At 38.7% G+C, this 21,589-nt stretch overlaps 1 protein-coding gene across 2 annotated transcripts in view; it reads right to left on the reverse strand.

Moving 5' to 3' along the window:
• Positions 1 to 19,846, reverse strand: part of col11a1b (collagen, type XI, alpha 1b) — an 85,456-nt gene extending 65,610 nt beyond the window's left edge. For both annotated transcript variants that reach the window (XM_008277161.1, XM_008277160.1), the window contains exons 1-4: positions 19,465 to 19,846; positions 13,943 to 14,107; positions 10,245 to 10,458; positions 8,245 to 8,407 (exon numbers count right to left, since the gene is read on the reverse strand). In XM_008277161.1, the coding sequence (XP_008275383.1) occupies positions 8,245 to 8,407; positions 10,245 to 10,458; positions 13,943 to 14,107; positions 19,465 to 19,579 (657 nt within the window). In that variant the 5' untranslated portion in view covers positions 19,580 to 19,846. The remainder of the gene's footprint in view (positions 1 to 8,244; positions 8,408 to 10,244; positions 10,459 to 13,942; positions 14,108 to 19,464) is intronic.
• Positions 19,847 to 21,589: the final 1,743 nt, after the last annotated feature.

Consider the following 21,589-nt stretch of genomic DNA (forward strand, 5'->3'; position numbering starts at 1 on the left):
TCACTACAATGGACCATCGTACAAAGCATGTGAAGAGACCACACACTGGGCCCATTTATAAATTCAGACACTGATTCAATCACTCCCACACTCCCTGATCGGCCTCTCATTCCCTGCCCCTCCTCTACATTGCGTCTTTCTTGTCGGCATCTCTGTGCTTTTGTTGATGTTATTGTCTATGTTGTATTGCACATCTCTCTGGCATTTGTTGAGGTTTCTCCTCGGAATTACAGGAATGATCTACAACAATGCCCTGGATCTGCTCAGAGTTGGCAGAGATGCAATGGGATAAATCATCTGTCTAGGCTACACAACAATCAGTCTATTAATGGGTCTTTGTGCACTGTGCACATGTGTACATACAAGACGCCTCAACACATGTTAACCTTTATTTCACACTGTAACAACAACCATTCGCCAAAGAAGGGCACGTGAAAAAAAAGAAAAAGCTGAAAAAGATGAGACTCTGATCAAAGAATAGTGAAGTCTGCCCTATTATATTTTACCCACAGGCAAACTATTTGCTTTTCAGAAAACAAAGAATAAACACGTGTATTTCAAATACACACACCACTAGTTTTTCCTCAAGTGTGCACATTTCACTTTTGATTTTTCCCTACAAGGTTTAACAGCAATAAGATACTGCTGGATTTTCTCTGGGCTATGTGGCCACACTGCCTACTGTGAGACGTATCCCTCTTCACCCACAACTCTGACCCACAAGGAGCAGAAATCACTGAAGAAAAAGTACTGGCAGATCAACAAACAGCTAATAGTGGGCAGTGTTACAAGTCCTTAACAGACCATAAAATCTCTCAAATACAAGCTTTTGATTGCCACTCAGAGGTCTACAGATATGGGGAGATTTTGATGAGGCAAGCACTTGACATCTGATTACAAACATACAGTACATTGCTTCATCTACGAGATTTAGGCACATGACTGACTTCAAAAATGAAGACATGATTTGATTAGATGCATACAGCTCGGATCAGAGCTGACAGGAGGTGAAGGGGTTTTCCAATCCTGCCTTTATTATACTAATTTGGAGACATAAACAAAGATGTAGTTTGTTTTGGACTACACAAAATTAGGACCATACTTGATTTCGAAACTTTATCAACATCAGAATGTAGAGTTCTGGAGGACATAACTTTGATTTTTTTTTTCAAGCCTTATTAGCAGAAATTATTCTCAGACTTCTTCTTTTGCTGGGGTTGGCAAGAATTAAAGCCATCCGTGCCCCTACTCTAAACATGGCTTTGAGACTGTTTTTCTTTGTTTCCTATCTACTGTGTGTACCTGCCCTCAAGTGTTAACAAAGTTGCACTAAACTGAACTGAATTAGTTTTGGCTGTATGCAGAAGAGAGGAAATGGCACTTGGGAACATTACAGTTTTTCTCAGTCGCTTTGGTACATTTCTTAGATCAGAATTGAAATTCTCAAAACTTCTTGTTCAATTTTCACATCATTGTGGCACTTGTGCACATCAATAAAGCAGTTTATCATTTCTTTGTACAAGTTCTGAAAGCTTTGGTACATCCAGGCAAATGTACAATTCTCTGCTGTTTCCTGCATTATAAACTACTTATGTCATGTTGATCAAAATGTATTATAATGGGTCTCTGTTGAACAGCCTCACCCCCCCACAACATTTAGGCATCAGTTCATCGCATAAGTCTTTCCATGCAAAATGGTTGAACAAGTAATCAGAATATGTCGAGCATACTTCTATACATTTCCATTAGACATTTTTTCTAAATCTGTCCTGAATTGGTAAGTTGCTCCCAGGTGAATCCTGACTTTCTCTAATGAAGGGAAATGTGTGTAGCATTACATATATCAACCAATGAGCAACCAGTTTTCTGAAATAGCTCAAAGGTGCATCTTATGAACCATCAACTGGCAAGTATAGAGGAAGACTGCACTGTAATTCCTACTCCTACAGTTTCCCCTAAGGAAGCTGTCTTATGTTCATATTTCTACTTTTGTTTTTTTCTTTGTGCTATGCAGTGCTGTCTTTTCCTTTCTGTATCGCAATGACATGATCTGTCGACAAATTACAGTACAAACAGTGAAAGCCTAAATGTGAATCTTGTCCAGTCTCTTGCAATCAATCTCCCACATACATTAAGGTGTAACTCACAATTTACAATAGTTGTCATCAAAACTTTAGCCATAGTTTACATCAGAACATCCCTCCAGAGTACACTGTCATACTGACAACACGACTAAATAATTTAACTGTCTTATCCGTACACATTGACAATAACACATTGACACAAGGACTCGTCATTCTGATGGCACCGACATGTTCACTGACACAGATATTTAGTTTTGAGACATGAACTAAAGATTTTGAGCAAGTAACTGCCTTTTGCAGATAATCCATGGTGTTTTGCTATTTGTAAGGATTGTTTTGAGAAATGCACTTGCTGTTTTGCAAATGTCGAGGATGATTTGAGAAATGTACCAAAGTGACTGAGAAAAACTGTAAAATATGCAGCAGTAGTTTTACATTTGGTACAAATTCAAGGGACATATCAGCAGTTCTTTACATAAATCCCCATACCTCTGACTGTACCTAAAGCAGACTTGCTAAATCACAAGTAAGCACAATGTGGAATGAACTGCAATTTATTATATACGTATTTATTAGTAATATCAGCCAAAATGCAAACTTGTTTGTAAGAGTTAATGTCAGAACTAAAAATGGCCTTAAACAGACTTGAATGTAAGCAAATGCATCCACACAATAACTAAGCATTAGTCATCAGTCAGTAGCAGAGAAATGAAACCACAAATGATCAGTCATTTCAGTCATTTTCAAGCAAAAAAGCCAAACATTCTCTAGTTTTCTTTTATGCTATTTTAGATTAAATATCTTTGGTTTATAGACTGCTGAATGAGCCAAAAATGATTCCACCATTCAGGCCTACTCTCCACTATACACAGATGATGCATAGTTCCCCTTCATGCCTGAAAACCAGCATGTAATTACAAAGTTGAAAGGTTATTGTCTGTGGCCAGGTGTAGCAGGTCGCTTTGCTTTCAGGAACAGCTGGGGAATATTAATACACCTGGAAAACACATTTAGAAATGTCTCCGAAGCATCTGCAGTTTGACCCAGTAAAACATAAATAAATACATGCAGAGGATGGAGAAAAAAAAGGTGCCACAATCACAAATTATATGTTCATGTGGTGTATAGTGACATCTCGTTTTTCCTAAGACATAATTTGGGTTACTTAGGAAAATCCACACGCCTCCCTGTAACAGTCTTTAATTCACTGGACTACTTTGTACTAAAGACGCAATTCTAATAAACTATTAACAATCTCAGTGTGACCTTTCTGTCACTGAACGTTCAGCCAGACTACACGGTTGAAAATCAACAGCGTCATACCTGTTATTCTCGCAGATGGTTTAGGTTTAAAAATAGATACTGTGTAAAGTAAATGATCTTTTGTAGCTATAATTTACTCCAGTATTTCCTTTACTTTACCTCTTGCACACACCTCTGAACAATCTTGACACAACAAACCTACTTTTCCAGACTATGGGAGGAGAGCACATCTTGAAAGATCCAAAAGACAGATGGAATTTCAAAACTGTACAAGGACAACAATTAACCAAGGAGCACAGAGGAGGAAAAATGTATAATACTCTCCAGATTTCTCCCAGTGTTTTATCAAATGCAGCCTTTGTGGTCAACACAGGGATAAAGTTTCTTTTCAAGCACTGGGGGCATACAAATATCTTGCACCCTTCGAATATTAAAACATTCCGCCTGCCAGTAGCTCACAAAACTGTTGAACTGTTTGAACCATCTGCTTGCTTGTCTGCCTGCCCTTTCTTCGCTTCTATTTGGTCGTATCTTTTTCCTCACGCCGCTCTTTTCCACCAGCGAAAGTTTTAAAGAACCACCTTCGGTCCATTACTTCTTGGCCGTGCAGAGACCATTTAGTGAGGGTCAAAGTGCAAGGGACAAGAAGGTCAGATAAACAAAGGCTCGATCATAGTGTGAAATGTCAAATAACTTTTTAAAAAGGCTATAGTAGAAATACATGTTGACAATTTCACATAAGCACTGACTAATGGCATTCTCAGCCACACTAACACTAAAATCTGAATACTCCTATTTCACAACCCTAAGCGAAGCATTTTGTGACGGGTACTGGAGGTTGAAAGTGAGTGAAGCAGATGAGAAACAGTCATGGCTTTCCTCTTCCTGCCAACTCAACCATAAACAATGATTCACTTTAAGTCTAAGAGCCTTCAGACCCTCGCTAGAGTTCTCTGCCAAAGACTGTCCTGCTTGAGGGACAGCATTCTGGAACGATCCTCTACGCAGTTATGACAGACACATAAACAAACTATCTTCACCTCTTTCTCCAGCTCTCCACCTCCTCCTCCCCGACACACACACCCAGCCACACACACATACAAACACACACTTTTATTTACGCATACATGTAAATAACGGCACACATGTAGACAGATGGACTGACATTCAGCACAAACAAAGAATCCCACTCAATCCTTTAAAAATGGCTATGCATTAAAATGAGCAGAAGAGGTGATTTCACTTTAAATATCTTGTGGCTGTTATTTCAAAGCAGAAGAAAGAGCAAAAAAAAGGAGGCATTTGGAGCCCCGGTCGGCGAGCATATCTCCTAAACAGCTGTGCAATCCCAGCCAAGACTAAGCACACACTGCTCATATTTTCCCCTCGCCTTCACTCTTCCCTGTGCTTCCAGCTTTGACACCTGCTTATGCAATCTACTGCAGTAAGGTAGCCATGTGCTCACAGCTCAAAGAAGTTTTTAGAGAAAAAGTTTATAACCAACCTCAGTAATTAAAATGAATTTCTATCAGTTAGGTCAAAGATTATTTTTAATAACTGAATACTGGCAAATCGGTTAACTCACTGGAGGACAGGCTAGAGAAAAAGGCTCTAGTTTTTACCAAGTTAGGTTAAGGATAAGCCCTAAGACAGATAGGTTTAGTCTGCAACTTTAAATAAACAGAAGTTCAGAGATGACAGTGGTTAGATAAGGTTTGCTGCAGTTACATTAACTAACAAAAGACTTATGTCGACTACCTAACAGCAGTTAAAACATTTGAATTTAACAGAACTGTTTATCATTATGGGAAATGCTGCTTGTTGAGTGGATTTATACAACTCTGACAGACTTTAAAAGCTTTTAGAGTTTTATGGAGTGGAGAGCTGAAGCTAGAAAGTGGTGGGTCTAGCCTAGCATAAGTGGAAATAAGGAGGAACAGCAGGTCTGACTTTCTGCAAAGTTCAAAAATATTTCTGCAAAGCTTTGAATTCACACACAAACAGTAATGGGAACTGTTTCAGGGAGAATCTGTTACTGATTCTGAGTGAACAGATTATTCCTTAGGTGCAGTGACTTCAAGAAGTTACTATTGTCATTTTTGCATTTCTGTTTATGTACAAACTAACCAACATTCTTCAAGAAGTGAGCTTCAGAGGTTGTGGTAGGCATGTTTTTGCTCCTAGAGACGGCTCAGGAAAACACTTCTCCCTTACTTTCAACCTTCATGTTAAACTAAGTTGATTGCCTCCCAGCTCCACATTTATGCACATACATGAATGGTATCAATGTTCTCCTCCAACTCTCAGGCAGAAAGTATATTTCCCCAAATGTCAAACTTTTCTTTTAATCTGGCAAGTAGCTGTCAATGTGTCTTCTCCACCAGCTACACAGTAAAGCTGGATGGAAATCCTATAAATCAAAATAAATTAAACATTTTAGATTAAGAAAAAAACAACAAAAACAAATCTGAGTGCATCTCCATCAGATTCAGACATGAATGCAGTTTTATTCATACAAGGCTTTGAAAGAAATGGTCTCACAAACTGCTAGCAGAGACATTTTAAATGTCCACAATGTGTTTATTGAGATAATACTGCCAGCAATGTTCCAAAAGTTCCCATAGCCTCTGAGGGAATCTGATTGCTGTACCTACAACAGCTGTATATTTAGAATGGATGCCAAAGTATAATCCAATAAGCAAACCCTAAACCAAACACATGGCTCACATCTACTTTGCAAACCTGTTCTTAGCTATAGGAACATATAGTAATTAACCAACACTTCTGCAGCCAGTAAGGATTTTTGCCATTAAGAGCACAGCTTGCCCACAAGTAGCCATTTTGCAATCAACAAATCTAAGGTTATTAAACTTGAAGTGGAAATAATTACAGCTTACAATATCGCTGCAGCTCTAGCTGGGCCACCACAACATTGCTATTGTGTGATACACTGATTAAAACCACCTTTCAATGTGCAGAGTCTCAATTCTTGGAACAAAAGGAATCACTCTCTCTTCTCTGGCTTTTAGGAGAGCAAAACAAATTACCCTCTAATTTTATACCATTTAGTGTAATATATGTTCAAACAAAGAGCACTCACAAAAGCCAAATGGCAGCTCTTAAAACAGGTTTAAAAATAGAAAAGCCTTGCTGAAAATGCTAAGTCGACTTTATCCTCTCCAATCTTAATTACCTTAATTACAGTACCAACACTAATCACTGCAGCATTAACTCTAACGTTCATTCTGTAAAGATAATTTAATTTACTAGAGTAGATGTGATATGTACAAAAAATGAAGCTGTAAATCACACTGACCCACTTTAACATGAGCTCTAATTGTCTCTAACCTCCATATCTGCTTGCCAAAGAAGCAGCATCATATTTTCAAGTGGCTTCACTGTGGAAATTCATCTCTGACCTGGAGGCAAACATTTTGCAGGTTGTTTTACTTAGCAAGCATTCCATATGCTGACATCAAAGAGAGGCTATTGTCTTCTGTGCTACCATTCAGCTCACATTTTCCACTGAGCACAAAGCTACCTGTGCTCAAATTGGTAGCTATGACTTACACGTAAAAACCACCAGATCAGGCGTTATTTCTGGTTTTGTCTGATAGCCACAGTTACTGAGGGAGTAATCTGAAATCATCTCACAAATAGTGGCAAAATGCATGCATCTTAAATACCTCACTGTCATGTATAGGCAACTGAAACCTAACAGACCTCTGTCTATCCTATTTCAGTATTCAAACAATCCCAAACAGTGTTGAGAGAAAATGAGTACGTTGAAAAATGTGCTGTGCAAGTAGCCTTTCCGCAGACACTGTCTATGTCGCTGGCCAAGTACACAAAGCCAATATTGTTATTCTGGCCAATAAAATTCACCCTTCACTATATGCACAAGTTAATGAAAGACAAAATGTCTGCCCTCAAAGCATTTGGACTTTGAGCATTACAAACTAAAATAGTCCCTTTTTTACAGTGCTAAATGAGATTCATTGAGAGTAAGACCGTCTGCTTTCAATTATATCCAAGCAAAACAACAATGGAGAAAGTGCTGGCATGAAGGTGCGTTTTCTTCAAATTCCTCCAAACATAATCATTTCAATCTAGTGGTGAATGTCTACATTGTCTTTATCACAGTCACTTCTGTGTTAACAATGGATATATTTAAGATATTTAAACACAGATATCAGTGCCAGAGGTGCATTCAATTGAATCTTTCTGCACTTTGTACACCCTTACCTCAATAACAGTATCAAATTCAAAAACTTTTTGAATGTAATAACAGCAATAAAATAGCCACTATACCCATTAACTGTACTTAGAGGCAACTTAAGAAAGCGTTAAAGCAGCAGCTCCACATTTTGGGAAATATTCTTCAGACACTTTCAGTCCAACATGTGGGTAAAAAGATTGTTTTCACACTCATATTTGCGTATCACGTAAGAAGCTAGAGCAGGAGGTGATTAGCCTAGCTTAGCTTGAAGGCCGGCAGGGTGAAACTGCTCACTTTGTCTAAAGTTCACACCTACCAAGACCTATAAAACTCACTAATTAACATATATCTTGTTTATTTAATCCACACATAGGCAGAATTGTGAAAACAACTTTAATTGTAGTTTCTTGGATAGTTGGCTACTGTAAAAATGCTGCAAAAGGTTCTGGGTGACCACCACAGTAATGACAGGCAGTACATGAACCTCTGGTCCACTACATACCACACACTGACACATCAGACCACAGGGGTTTCATCTATCGCTTGGCAAAAAACACTAAATAGCCTATGCACATTTCACAAAATGTCAAATCAGTCCTTTGAATCAATTCACACCGCAACTATCCCAACACAGCCAGCTAAAGTTAGGTAAGAAAGGATTCCATGTAGCCGTCTTACCTCAAAGACCTCGTCATCCAGGATTCTGGTGCCGAACACAGTAATGCCGTCTGTGCTGATGGTGGCCTGGTCGCTTCTGGCAAGTGGCCTGGTCACCTTTTTCTTACAGTCCACAATGATGGTAACACTTTTCTTCTCCACGCTGATAGCTACACGATGCCATCTGTACAACGAAGAAAGTGGTCAGAAATGCAACTTTTCTATTTCCTATTTAAGAGAACTGCTGTAGTTCAAGGAATTGTTTGAAATTTTAGGAAACATGCTTATTTTCTTTCTTGTCTGGAGTTGAATGGGAATTTGACCCACTCTCAAGCCAAAGGCAGCAGCTGATTAACGTCTGATTCTTTCTTGAAGAAACCATAGATTGTATACAAAAGAGGAATCGACTTTGTCGTTAGGCCGTCGCCATCTGGCTCTTTTGAACTAGATATAATAAGCTAAGGATGGATCTGACAGAAAAGTCAAGGGCATAACAGCACCCTGAAACACATCCCGTTGTATTGTCTAGTTTTCTTTAAATGGGACTATAATTTCCGAAATAAAAAAATCATGCTGTATTCAAAAAGTCTTGAAACTAGCAAAGATAAAGTTATTAGGAAAATGTTTACTGAATAGCAGTAGTAGAGAAGTAGTGTCATTCTCTTATGGACTTCAATACAGGTGCACAAAAAGGTGAAAATGGTTTTGTTTTTTTTCAATAATTTAATTGAAAATAGTAAACTTTTAGATGTTCTCTATTCATTACACATAACATAAAATATTTCAAGCCTTGTTTAATTTTAATTTTGATCATTGTAGCTTATAGCTCATGAAAATCAGAAATCCAGTACCTTAAATTATTAGAATATTTCATTTTGAGTTTGACTAAATTCCCTTCACTATTTATTAATAATTAATACAATACAGCTCATGTAAAAACAACATTGTTTGACAGATCCAGACAAGGCTTTTCCCTTGTTTTCACTACATTTCATAGACTCAAAGAGGGCCTTTTGTAATATAGCTGCATCTGCATGCTGAAATTTCATCAACATTTTATTTATTTATTTTGGTCTAGTCTATGGATCGGATGTTATTCTACAATTCTGCAAATTCCAAGATGTGTCTGACTAGTTTTCCTTTCAGTGGATAACACTGACCTAGCTGTACGAAGATCTTTACTTTTGGTGATACAGTATGCCAAAGAGAACAACAAAAAGCTATGATTCAGAAATGATCAGTACTAGTTAGAACACCTGTTTTAGCTTTTCATAAACACAGATGGAGCTCTTTAAGGTCTTAAAGGTAAATTTCACTTGTATTAAAATGACTACAAGCAACATATTTTGCAAAATTGTAATTGAAAGCAAATAGTTTACTGCATATTTAAACTATGTTTTTTTCTCTTCATACAGTTTATTAGAGACATAAAAACAACTCATGGGATAATTTCAAGGCCTTTCTGCTAGCATTCATGTAAATGATTGATGGCAACTTTTAACAGCTTCATTGGACAGCTATGCGATCTATGAAGATTCTGCCCATTACTTCACATCACTATACCGCCGCTGTATGTAATTTGGAAAAACACAAACGCTGTCATAAATTGTTGCCAGACATTTATTTGTCATGACTGTCTGACTTGTTCCAAATGATATTAATGACTGAGCAAACATATGATGACAATAAATGGGCAGGACTGTGTGTCAGTTCACCAGGCTGGATGAGTTAAACATGTTTTGAGTGCTTGAGAAAATACTTGAAGCAGATTGGTTTTGTTAAGCATAAAATATGACCTATAAATCTTGATAAAATGATCAAGATGAGCCTCAAAATGTGCTGCTTTGCTTATGGGCTGATCTCACAAGCTTCGCAACCAACTCAAGGATTTAGATACAACACTGAAAATCTCCGAATTAATTTGATTGCACAATAGGACGATTTAAAGAAACGATTTAGGGGACCAATTCAGATGCCCACATCCGACCTCTGGTGTGTTAAAGCTTTCTAGAGTCACTTACTTGCCGTCAGCAAGGTTGATGGAGCGGAACAAAGGGTACTCCTCCGGGGCAGGTTTGCCATGTTGGTCCTCATATAGGAATACGGGGGCACGGCCCACCTCCACACCCAGCTGCTGAATGCCTTTCTGGTTGTACACGGACAGCAGGAAGGACTGGAGGCCAGCTTTGGGCTTGATGGTAAACAGGATAGAGAAATCTTCTGGGAAGACTCCCCCTGAAGGTGGAAAAAGCAGCAGGCATATTTTATGGAAGATTAGCGGATATGTAGTTAAAAACAAATCATGGTAAATGAACAAGTTTTACAGCATTGCTCTGTTTCGGGGTAAAACAATTACACACGCGGAAACTGCAGTATAACCACAGTATGTTTAATTAGACTTAATGGCATAACTCTTGTGAGGATGTTGGGCCAGGAGTAGTTTCTTTATTCCTGATCTACCTTCCCTCTCCAAGTTAAAGGAATAGTTTGACATTTTGTAAAACACTGTTGTATTCTCTGAGAGATAGATTACTTATTGTATTTCTGTATTCTGTACCGCTTAATCCTCACTAGGGTCACGGGGGGCTGGAGCCTATCCCAGCTGACTCAGGGTGAAGGCAGGGGACACCCTGGACAGGTCACCAGTCTATCACAGGGCTACACTTAGAGACAGACAACCAAGCACACTAACATTCACACTTGTGGACAATTTAGAATCACCAATTAACCTCAGCATGTTTTCGGACTTGTGGGAGGAAGCCGGAGAACCCGGAGAGAACCCACGCTGCACGGGGAGAACATGCAGCTCCATGCAGAAAGAACCCGGTGCCCCCACAGGGACGTGAACCAGCAACAGTGCTACTAACTGCACCACCTTGCAGCCCCTTTATTGTACTGTTTTTTTTTGTTGTTATAAACTGTATTTTGTTTTTATCTTTAGGCACATCCTGGCTAGCTATTTATCGAACTGGTCACTGGTGCTTTATGTTTCTGTACAGACAATAAAGTGTTATCAATCCTCTCATACGTCTCTGAACTCTCAGTAAGGACACAAAGACGCATCTTTTTCAAAATGTTAAAGCTACACTGCTTTGAAAGAAAAGCTCTTTCACTTGTCTTTGAGCATAACCTGTATGAAAAATTGAGCATTGTTTGCTCATGCAGACTCCACTTTACCTTACACCCTGTCTTTTACACATCTTCTACCAGTGTTATTACAAAGGCAATTTTATTGTAATGAGTAAAGGGAGAAATGGTGAGTTTATTAGCTCTCTAACTTTCTCTTCTCACAATAAACCTCCATGTCTAGACAACTAGGCCTGTAGCAGTGTTTATTAAGGAAGCTGAAAGAGACCTTGGCATATCCTGAAAGAAGTCAAGAGTGGTGATGCAGCCGCATTAATTTTACGAGGGATGTAAATACAACAACTCAAATAAATGTCATATTTCTAAAACCATAATAGCTTGGTTCAATGAAAAAATGACTAACACTGATCAAATAAAAGTCCAATTATTCTGACTGAGGGCATTCTGACAGTTTGCTTCATGGCACCTCCAACATCTCACCTCTCAAGTCTAATTATATTCCTCAAATTTCCGTTAGAGAAAATGCAAGGTGTGCAGGCAGTTTAAGCCAAAAATTACACACACCTACTTTTTAATACCCAAAACTACTGTTTTCTGCACTTTTTTGTCCCTTGAAATCCAGCCAAATACTGACTGGGACAATTTATTTAAAAACACTCAGTTCCTAATAAACCTCTCTACACTTTCTTGCCAAGTACCTTTGAAGTAAGTGAGTGAATTTTGGGCTTTTTTTTTGCATTTTGCCCCAGTAAGAAAGAACTGATGAATTTGATTAGTATTTTAATATAATTATATATATATATATGCTTAAGGTATAACAGCATGCTTTATATATATATATATATATGCTTAAGGTATAACAGCATGCTTTCTGTTTCCATGTTTCATCAGCAACACTGGAAATCAACATACAGCAAATGGTTCACACATCAAAGGTCTAATCTTCAGCAGTTCATTGTTACATATTTGGATTAACTGATTTTTATTCTCATGAACAGTCAGGCAACAGATTTGGAGTCAGGCAATGCACATATAATAGACTTCACTGCAACCACATATTGTATACTTGAATCTGCTAACAATCAAATACAGGAAGAGATACTTAACTAGACAAGATCAGTCCACAGAACGTAATCTGACGTATTACTCTCGTCGATTTCCTGCAATAAGTAGTGAGTTTCCCCATAATACTAAACAACAAAAATGTGGTGTTGCCCTCCTTACTTGCATCTTAAATTTACATGGCAATTTACAAGTCATGTGCTCAGTGACTGTCATGCCATATGGGCTCCTGGAGCCCACCAAAACACTACAGAAACTCATAAGGATCCTCTGGAAATCGTTGCAAAAAGTCTGCATTGCATTTTAGAAGACAGGTGTTTGTAGTGAAGGGTTTCATTAACCCTGTAACGCCAAGTGTATCATATTTGAAACATGACTTTTTCAGACCACTACATCATCAGTGTGATTTTTTTTTTCCAATCAGACACATGCAGTGTACAGAAAATCCACCACAGATTGCAATTCATGCACCAAAAGTGTTGGATGTAGCAAAAAATTAGTTAAAACTCATATATGCATATTGATATTAATTTTTATTGTTAGTGTTATTTGTTAGCTGGTTCAATAAATACTCCAGTTTTGTAAAAGAGGAAAAAAAAGCATTTTCTGGCAAGTATTTCACAGTTTACAGGGTTCTAATTATTCATATCATTACCTCATTTGTTTTATTTTTGTATTTTTTTTAGGAAACTTCTTAAATATCTTTAAAATATTTTATTTTGCCATGAAGTGGTTTAACACACTGAAACAAAACCATGAGTCAGACTTTCATTCGAACAGTTATTTGTTTGAGTAGCCATGCAGGCACTGTAGCATCAGAGATGTTTAATACTTTGGTCTAGAATGAAATATCTCCACCACTAACGGTTAACGCCAGGATATTTTGCACATTCATGAATTGTAAGAAGCTTGTAGATCCCCTGACTTATCATCGACCGTTGCTCTAAGGTCTTTTAATGTATCCTGACAAAACCCTGTCAAATGAATGGCATTCCTATCAGCTTCACCTACAGATTGCACTTCATTCTAATAATAAAATGATGATTACATCATTATACGTGTTCTATAGCATGTTAACACTACAATTGTGAGCATGATAGGATGCCCACACTAGCAGCTCCATAGAACCTCTAGAACTGCTGAAAATGTTTAGTCCTGCACAGCTTATTTTACAATGAGATTATGTAAGTGTTCCTCCACAAGCTGCTTTTACGAGGTTTTCTGCACAAATATGGCAGCAACCTCCATCACTGAGGCTGTATATTTTTACAAAATTTGACCAACTAAATTCAGTCTCTCTCAGAAAGTGACACAAGCAACAAAGTACAATGCTATCTCCTGAATAGCAAAATGAGGAATCAAAACTCATAGGCATTACAGCTTTCTCCTATGTTCATATCCTTGATGTTCTTTCAACTAAAGCACAAGATACTAACATTAGCTGTAGCTTTTTACATTCACATTAATTACTGAGTCACTCTGCTGTTTGGAAACACCAACTTTTAAAGCATCCTGATTCAGTTTCAGCGTAAAGTGCTGGTAAACTGTGAGAGGTGAGGAGTTAGTTTACCTGGGAAGAGCTGTTGGGTTGGAGCGCTGATCTGAACCTTTTTTCCCACCCGGTAAGCTATGTCAGGTTTGGATCCTCTCCGAACTGTGCAGAAGCCTGGTGTTTTCCGTACTCCTTCAGGAGAGCTCTGGAAGTCTAGCACCTTCAGTACATCCACTGGTTCCGCTGTGGAGGCAGAAAATGAACTGATTAAATTATCAAACAATATGTGGGCAGAAAAATGAAATAACATTTGTGTAGCAAATCTAGAGAGTGCAGCTGTCAAATAGCATTTTTGACACAGCAAAAAAAAATATATATATATGTAAATAAAGTTTTTCTCTGGCAGGTTCAGTTTTGTAATTATTAATTGTTATAAATAATAAAGTTACTTCAAGGCTGTTTATGTTATTTCCAAATGTGAAAGTACAGCTCAAAGTCAAGACTGTTTGAAAATCCTTCTTTGATGCTGAAATTACATTCAGCTAAAGATCAAAAGTATCGTGTGGTAAGATATCATGTCAAAGACAACTCTTACAAAGTCTGAGTAAATTCTCAGTTTGCTGGAAACACAGGCTTAATGAACTGACTGCTAATGCCATGTTAGATTTGTGTGCTACTGTAAATGAAGCAAACTAATTTAATATAGATAGACCTAAACAAAGTAATACATACATATTTAATTACAGATAAATGAATATGATTTTCATGTAATTTTATAGCACACTGGTGACTTAGTTTAGCAGTTAACAGAGAATGTAATCGGCCTGCCAATTTGATGATAAATCAAACATTACACCCTTTGCCTCTTTAGGGACTGTTGGCCAAATCTGACAGTTCAACCAGTTGTTCCTTTATGAGCTGCCTTGGCAGAGAAGCAATAAAAATGTTAGGAACCATTCAGCAGACATAATTGCCCCCCCTCCTCTCCTCCACCATTACCCCCACAGCCAAAAAGCCACAGCATCGACTGGATGATAAAAACTCGCTGCTACTGATCACCGGGTCTGTTTCCCTGTTTCCCGTTTCTTCTCTCCCCTGCTATTGTCTAACTCTGGCTTCATTCTAATGTTTTACTCCGTCTCCTGTTGTAACTGTTTTTCTTCTTAAACCTCTTTCTCCAGTTCCTTGAGGCACAACCTCAGTTGCGGTGTGATTATGGGAGGATTTAGGAAGCCTAATAGGGTATGTTTTAAGGCCGGTGTATAAACAGAGTGTTGACGTACAGTACAGCGTCATTTAAAATTTAATGCATGTCTGCCTGAGGCTGCACTAGCTTAAAAATACAGGAGGGAGAGGTCATTAATTTAAGATCATTAAGAGTGTTGTTGTAGATAGAATAGTAAATGTGCATATGGTAGTAAAATGTAGTGAAATGAAAAAGAGTAAGTTTTATTGCTTATGAATTCAACTTTTCCTTCCCTAAAGGAAAAATGTGTTATGTTCTTTTTCAAAAGATGTACAGTTTAGCTTTAAATAAGTAGCCAGGGATCAAATTAAACTGATTACTTAATATCCATGCTGGTAAGCACAGAAACTGGTATTTTAATTTTAACTACTATGCTGGCATTTTCTTAGTTACAGGCATTTTCTGACCCTCACTGTCTTTAATGACAGTAATAATATCTCCATACTCTTGTAATTCAATGCATATAGTGAAGAAAAAACTTTAGACTTTAGCACTTCACATCAATTGTGAAAATGTAAAAAAAATAAATGTAAAAAAATCAGACAAGCAAATTAATCTCCGCTCCAAACCAAACTCAGTTCACCCAAAGCATTAAAAGTTACTTGGTTAAGTGTTAAAGAAACCACAGCAGCACAACTATGTCCAGACATCACGTGACTCATTTGTCTTTTCACTGAGTCAAGAGGCATGCTGTGTTTTCTTCAAAGGCCCTGAAATGATAAACACTGTCTGAACGGTCAGCTCATAATACCAAAGAGAAAATAAGGCCTTTAGGGAAGGCAGATCACAGGCTTAATGTAAAATCTCTCTTCCTAGAAAAAAAAAAAAATCTAGATTCATGTGTTTGATACCGGCACGAAAACTTTGTGGGAAAATGAATTAAAGGATCAGGCCAAAGTCTTTGTTAAAGTCTACAGTGGAGAAAATCTCCCCATTGTCCTTATAATACTGCATTAAACTCTGTGAACCAGAAAGAACATTTGGTCAGGACACAGACTAACCAAAATAGCATATGCTGGTGGTGAAATACAATTTAAACAAATGTTGTTATAACTCTTTTCCTATCAATGGAAGAACCATATGTTCTTTCTTTAAGGCAAAAATATATGACATTAATTGTGCTGGCCTGCAGTTTACCATACTTTCTGTGGGGCCTCCTCCTAAAATATTTCAACTTTAATCTACAGCAAATGCTAAAAGACCATTATTTTAACAATATTCCCCTTTGAGGAAGCGCTGATTGTACAGTTCCTGTTGGTTTTCAGTGACAAGGAGGGGGTGATGGGTGGAGCTACAAGTCCACATGCTGAAACCATTATGGCACTGGAACCACTCCCTGTACCCCCCTAACTAAAACATACATGAGACTAAAGTGAGAAGGCCTCATCCCTGTTGCTACTTCTCCTGTGACCAAAAAAATAACAGCTGAATCAAACCCTCTTGATTTGAGCACATGCTCAGGGGTCCTGTCTCAAGCTTTAGATCACGTGAAGATGTCCAGAGCTGCTCTTTACGTGATGAAAAGGAGTGGAGGTCTTTAAACTGATATTGGTTGAGATAATGTGATGTACTACTGGGAAATCAAACAAAGCAAAAGGACTTTTCTTTGAATTTCTACTGAATTCAGTCTCATAGTAAAGTTAATTATGGGGGGGGGGGGGGGGGGGGTGGCGGGAGTATGACTGACACTGCACAAATAGCATCTCAACAGACAGACTATCAGTCTGACCACTGACTTGAACACAGACAGAATATAATACAAATGTGAGGTACCAAATGCCAGGTTTTAAACTTCACACAAAATGCCTCATAAAAAGGAAAATAGTCTGTGGCTCTTCTGAATGTTGTCTTGAGTACAGAGCTACTGGTTGTTGAAAAAAAGAAAGCTTGGACTAAAGGTCTCTTTGTGAGTTTCAGAATGCCTTTCTGCATTACTGCATACCTCAAGGCCTCATATATTCCAGATGTGCTGAATTGGCCAGGAACCCCCCCAACACACACACACAGACCCACCCACCAGCACCCCCGACTTTTCAGCCCGTCTCCCTCCACAACCATTCCTTCACAGAAGCCCTGAAAAACAGGCAATATCCCAAAACCATTAAAGACCCCAAATGAGTAGGCACAGCTTTTGAAAAACTTTTCAGCCTTGTAGGAGGTCAAGCCAACACGCTATGCCCTCAAAACATCATGAAAAAAGACTCCCATCCTTCTAACGTAAAAAAAAATAAAAAAAATACACCATATTCTAATGATAAGGATGTAAAACCACAAGAGAGAGAAGACGGCTGTGTCGTGCCAAAGGTACCAAAGCAGTTTCAGACTCTCCGCAGTCTTGTCTGAGGGGTAATTTGTCAGTCTCTCTGATTTTTAATGACACATCTTCCCGACTGCTGTCGGGGGACTTGTGATATAGTATGTGCCATGCTAACAAGCTCCTGAGGAGAGTGATTTCCCCTGAGGCATTGAAGCATGTAGTGACATGAGAAACCTCTGTTAAAATCATTAAAGCAATTTCACCAGTGGACCCTAACACATTAAAATACCATTTTCAGTTCTATAGACAAAATCTCCTGCACTCCCCATCTCATAACTCATCGGAGTCATACAGTTTGATGTTTAACTTTAAACTTGTGATTAGCTTTTAAATCTGTGACATTCTGACTTAATGTCTCTGTGGCTCTGTGGTCATGCAGCAGCATCTTGGGATGTCTTGTCGGTCTTTTTCGTGTCACTGCCATCTACTGAGAGTTGGCAGCATAGGCAGCAATTAAAGTACATTGGAAAGCCTGTAAATGTTTGCTAGCACATCATGCAATTATGGTTAGTTTAAATATCTGTCAGAGTGAAGAAAGATTGGCAATGGGCTAGCCATGCCACTGTGGTATTTGCTTTCATGCTCTTTTAATTTTGCATCTCTGCAATTTGCTGTCTGTTGAATAAGTATCAAAAAATGTACAGTACTTAAAGACAATAGATGATGTTGGTTCTAAATATGATGTCAAACCTACAAATAATAAAAAGCAGACTCAATCAAAATAGACACCCAACTTTAACACACATAAATTTATCCTGGCAAAAGCTTTTCCAGACAAAGGAAATAATAAAAGTATTCATCGTGACCCACATATGTGCTTTTAAAGCAAAGAAAATACTCGAGATTTTTTTTCTATTTTCCATCAACGCCCCTTCTTGGAAGTAGTGGCAGCCTGGATAATGTGGAAAGATGGTGATCCTTCAGGTCAGAATATGAATTTCACTCCCAGAATTCCACAGTCTTGAGTCTAGTTATACAAATTTTCATTATCCATCAAAAAAAAAACTATATGTTTAAAGTAGACCAGTATTTACAGAATGGAATTTCTGATGGAAACTGTCAGATTATGCTATCAATGAGGCAACCTAAATTAACTAACAAACAAACAATATTGTGTGCCAATTGTATAGCTTTGGTTGAATTTGATTAAATTATTACTATCCTGAATTTTTTTTTGCTAAAACTTGATGTTCTATCTGTGGGCTGCTGGCTATATTATCAAATGTCGTGCGTAAAAGTTATGCATAAAAGGATCTTTTTACACAGTTGAACTTAGCTTCAAAAAAGATGCAGCACAGTGTACATTATACGAATATCGTCATCACTACTGAGCGTCATCAGTGAGCAACAGTGAGTGTTTTACGCACACTTTTTAGACGGACCATCACAGTATGTGTGGCAAGAAGATATAAACACTGTCAGTCCTCTCCCAGCTGACCCCACCTGTATGGCAGATATCACCCACTTTGACAATCAGAGGAAAGAGAAAGAGGCATCTCCGTCTGTTTGTGCCCAGATTAAATCTTAAATCACTTCACGACAGATTACGCGCAATGGTATAAAGTTAAAGTTCAGGGCAAGTTTCAATGTAACAACTTTAAATTCATTCCCAAAGCTCAAAAAACACAATACGTGGTGTCAGAGTAGACCTATTTAAAGGGTTCTTAAATCGTGGATGAGGTTGCAATCACATGATATCGTCTCACTTTGGTGCCAATCAATGGCACACTTTGAACGCGACAACCTCTCGCCATTCTCATAATTACTTCAAATATAAAAACAGAACTGGAGAGTTCGTTTGGATAACTTGATATGAAAACCATAGGAAATGAAAGTGTACACAAACTAAGTAAAGGTGAGTCTAATTGATGTCGACAGGCATTAACTGGAATAAAAAGTTAAGAGCCAGTCGCTGGATGGAGCCTAAGCCTGCTGCCATCTCCGGGCGGTGCGCCAGGCTGCAGGACGCGCTCAGGCGGTCCGGGATGCCCTTGAGTTTGCAGAGTGACTGGTGTGCAGCAACATGCAGCTTCTTACCTGCTCTAACACTGGCAGCTTGTAGGATTAAAATTAATGTGACCGCGGCGGTTAACGTTGAATCCCAGAGCCACCTTTTCGTTTTCCACCTGGTGGTCCATCTTTTCATCTCCATGGTGAGCGCCCGCAGCTGTACCACAAAAAACGGGCGACTTTCTTTAAAATGAGGTCCCTTCCACAATCCACAGAAAATGTGCTTATACTACAGCGCCATGTGTGACAGTATAAAGATGCCTCTACACCAGACTGGGCCCTTCAGATCCGCTCCCCCTTAAACCCAGCTCTCTCACTGATGGTAAAGGGCTTTCATGGAAAACGCACCGTGAGGAGGCAGGACAAACGCCGCAACACTCTGAACCTGAACCGACTGGAGGATACTGACACTGGAAAATGCTCCGATCATCAAATCACCAGTCGGGAAAGTTGTCTCGGGGCCCGCCCCCAGTGCCTCAGAAGAGCTCCACACAGACTGAAGCAGAGCATCACTACATCCAGGACAAACTAATTACAAGTCTCAGTGCAGTGTCCTACAGATACCACAACCACATGGCAGCAGCACCTTCAACCGTTGCTTGATCAAATTAAGGACAATAATGTAAGAGTAAATAACAGAGCAAATAGAGGGAATTGCCTAATTCCGCAAATTTTAACCAATGAGAAACACACTTGTAAGAACAGGAGAGGTGACAGAGATACAGAAGGAGGGGCACTCAAGTAAATTCAACACTAAATGCAAATTAAGCGGCGGGGTGGAGCTGTTATTTTAGACGTTTCCTGAAAGCATAAGAATGTCAAAAGAGAGCCTGAATAACTCCAGTATGGGCCAATTGCTAATATAAAAGCAACAGTGGCCAAAACGAAATGTTTTCCAGACTGTAGGAGTTTCCTCCAGGAACCCAGATTTTTATTTTTTTTTTCTGACAGCAGGGCTTCTGAGGACTGATACAAATTAATGGTAAAAGATGACTGGAACAATGAGTGGAACCACAGGTGGTAGCTGTAGAGTTCATCCCTTGATTTGTTTTTTTCTTGTATACAATCAAAGATGGATTTAACAGTGCAGCGACCATTGTTGCACAAAGCCAAACCACATTTCCGAAAATTTGTTAGTATTAATGTGTTTAAACAAGGCAGAAATTAGAGCCATGAGCTGAGCAGATACTCAGCGTGTGGAGGTAGAGAAGAGGTTTGCACAGCATAGTGCAGGTGTGACTAATTAAAGAGTGATGGTTTAGATCAAGTGTATGGATCAAGAGTACAAAAAAAGCTGATCAGTGGCAGCATGCCTGGACATCCTTTCAAAAATAAGGTCAAATGACATTTAAACAATGGAAGTGTGGTTTTGATTTGCTGCATTAGACTGCAGGTTGTGCAGGACTAGTGGCCTTATATATCAGGGCTACACACATTTTAAACACGTATTTACACATGGACATTTGCTGAACATTTGTGTATTTACACACACTCACATTTGGTTGCAGTGTTGCAAAACCACAGTTCAGGACTGCTGGCTGCTGTGCAGGTCTTGCTCATGAGCACTTTAGCGTTTGTTGCTGAGCTAAAGGAAGAGTGTTTTTCTTTTCCTTTTAGTGTTCATACCTGGTTAGAAATGAGAGCTGCACAAAACTTTCAGTTTTATAGGTAACTGCTAAAAATGACTGATGTGAACCAAAGTGCTGATAATGATAAGAAGACTGTCTGTAGCTGTTAGAAAGGTGCTGGGTGTTCCTGTCAACATGCTAATGACAGAGGCAATGGTAACATGCTGATGTGAGCAGATAAAATGTTTGTTTCACTTGTTAGCTGAGTGTGTCACCAGGCTGACATTTACTAATTATATATAACTATTATATATTTATACTTTTACTGTTAATATAATTCACTTAAAACAAAGTTCAGTTGTTGCTTATGTGAATGTCAACACTTTTGTGAAGTAGGTCCTAAATGGACAAATCAAAAATGTTGGACCTAACGATGCCACTAGATTTAACGTTGGAGAATCATCAGTAGGGCTGCAAGGTGGCGCAGTTAGTAGCACTGTTGCCTCACAGCGAGAAGGTTGCCAGTTCGCATCCCTGTGGGGGCAGGGAGCTGCGTGGAGCTTGCACGTTCTCCCCAGCGTGGG

The sequence above is a fragment of the Stegastes partitus genome, unplaced genomic scaffold (genome assembly GCF_000690725.1).
Source record: "Stegastes partitus isolate 25-593 unplaced genomic scaffold, Stegastes_partitus-1.0.2 Scaffold90, whole genome shotgun sequence".
NCBI lineage: Eukaryota > Metazoa > Chordata > Actinopteri > Pomacentridae > Stegastes > Stegastes partitus.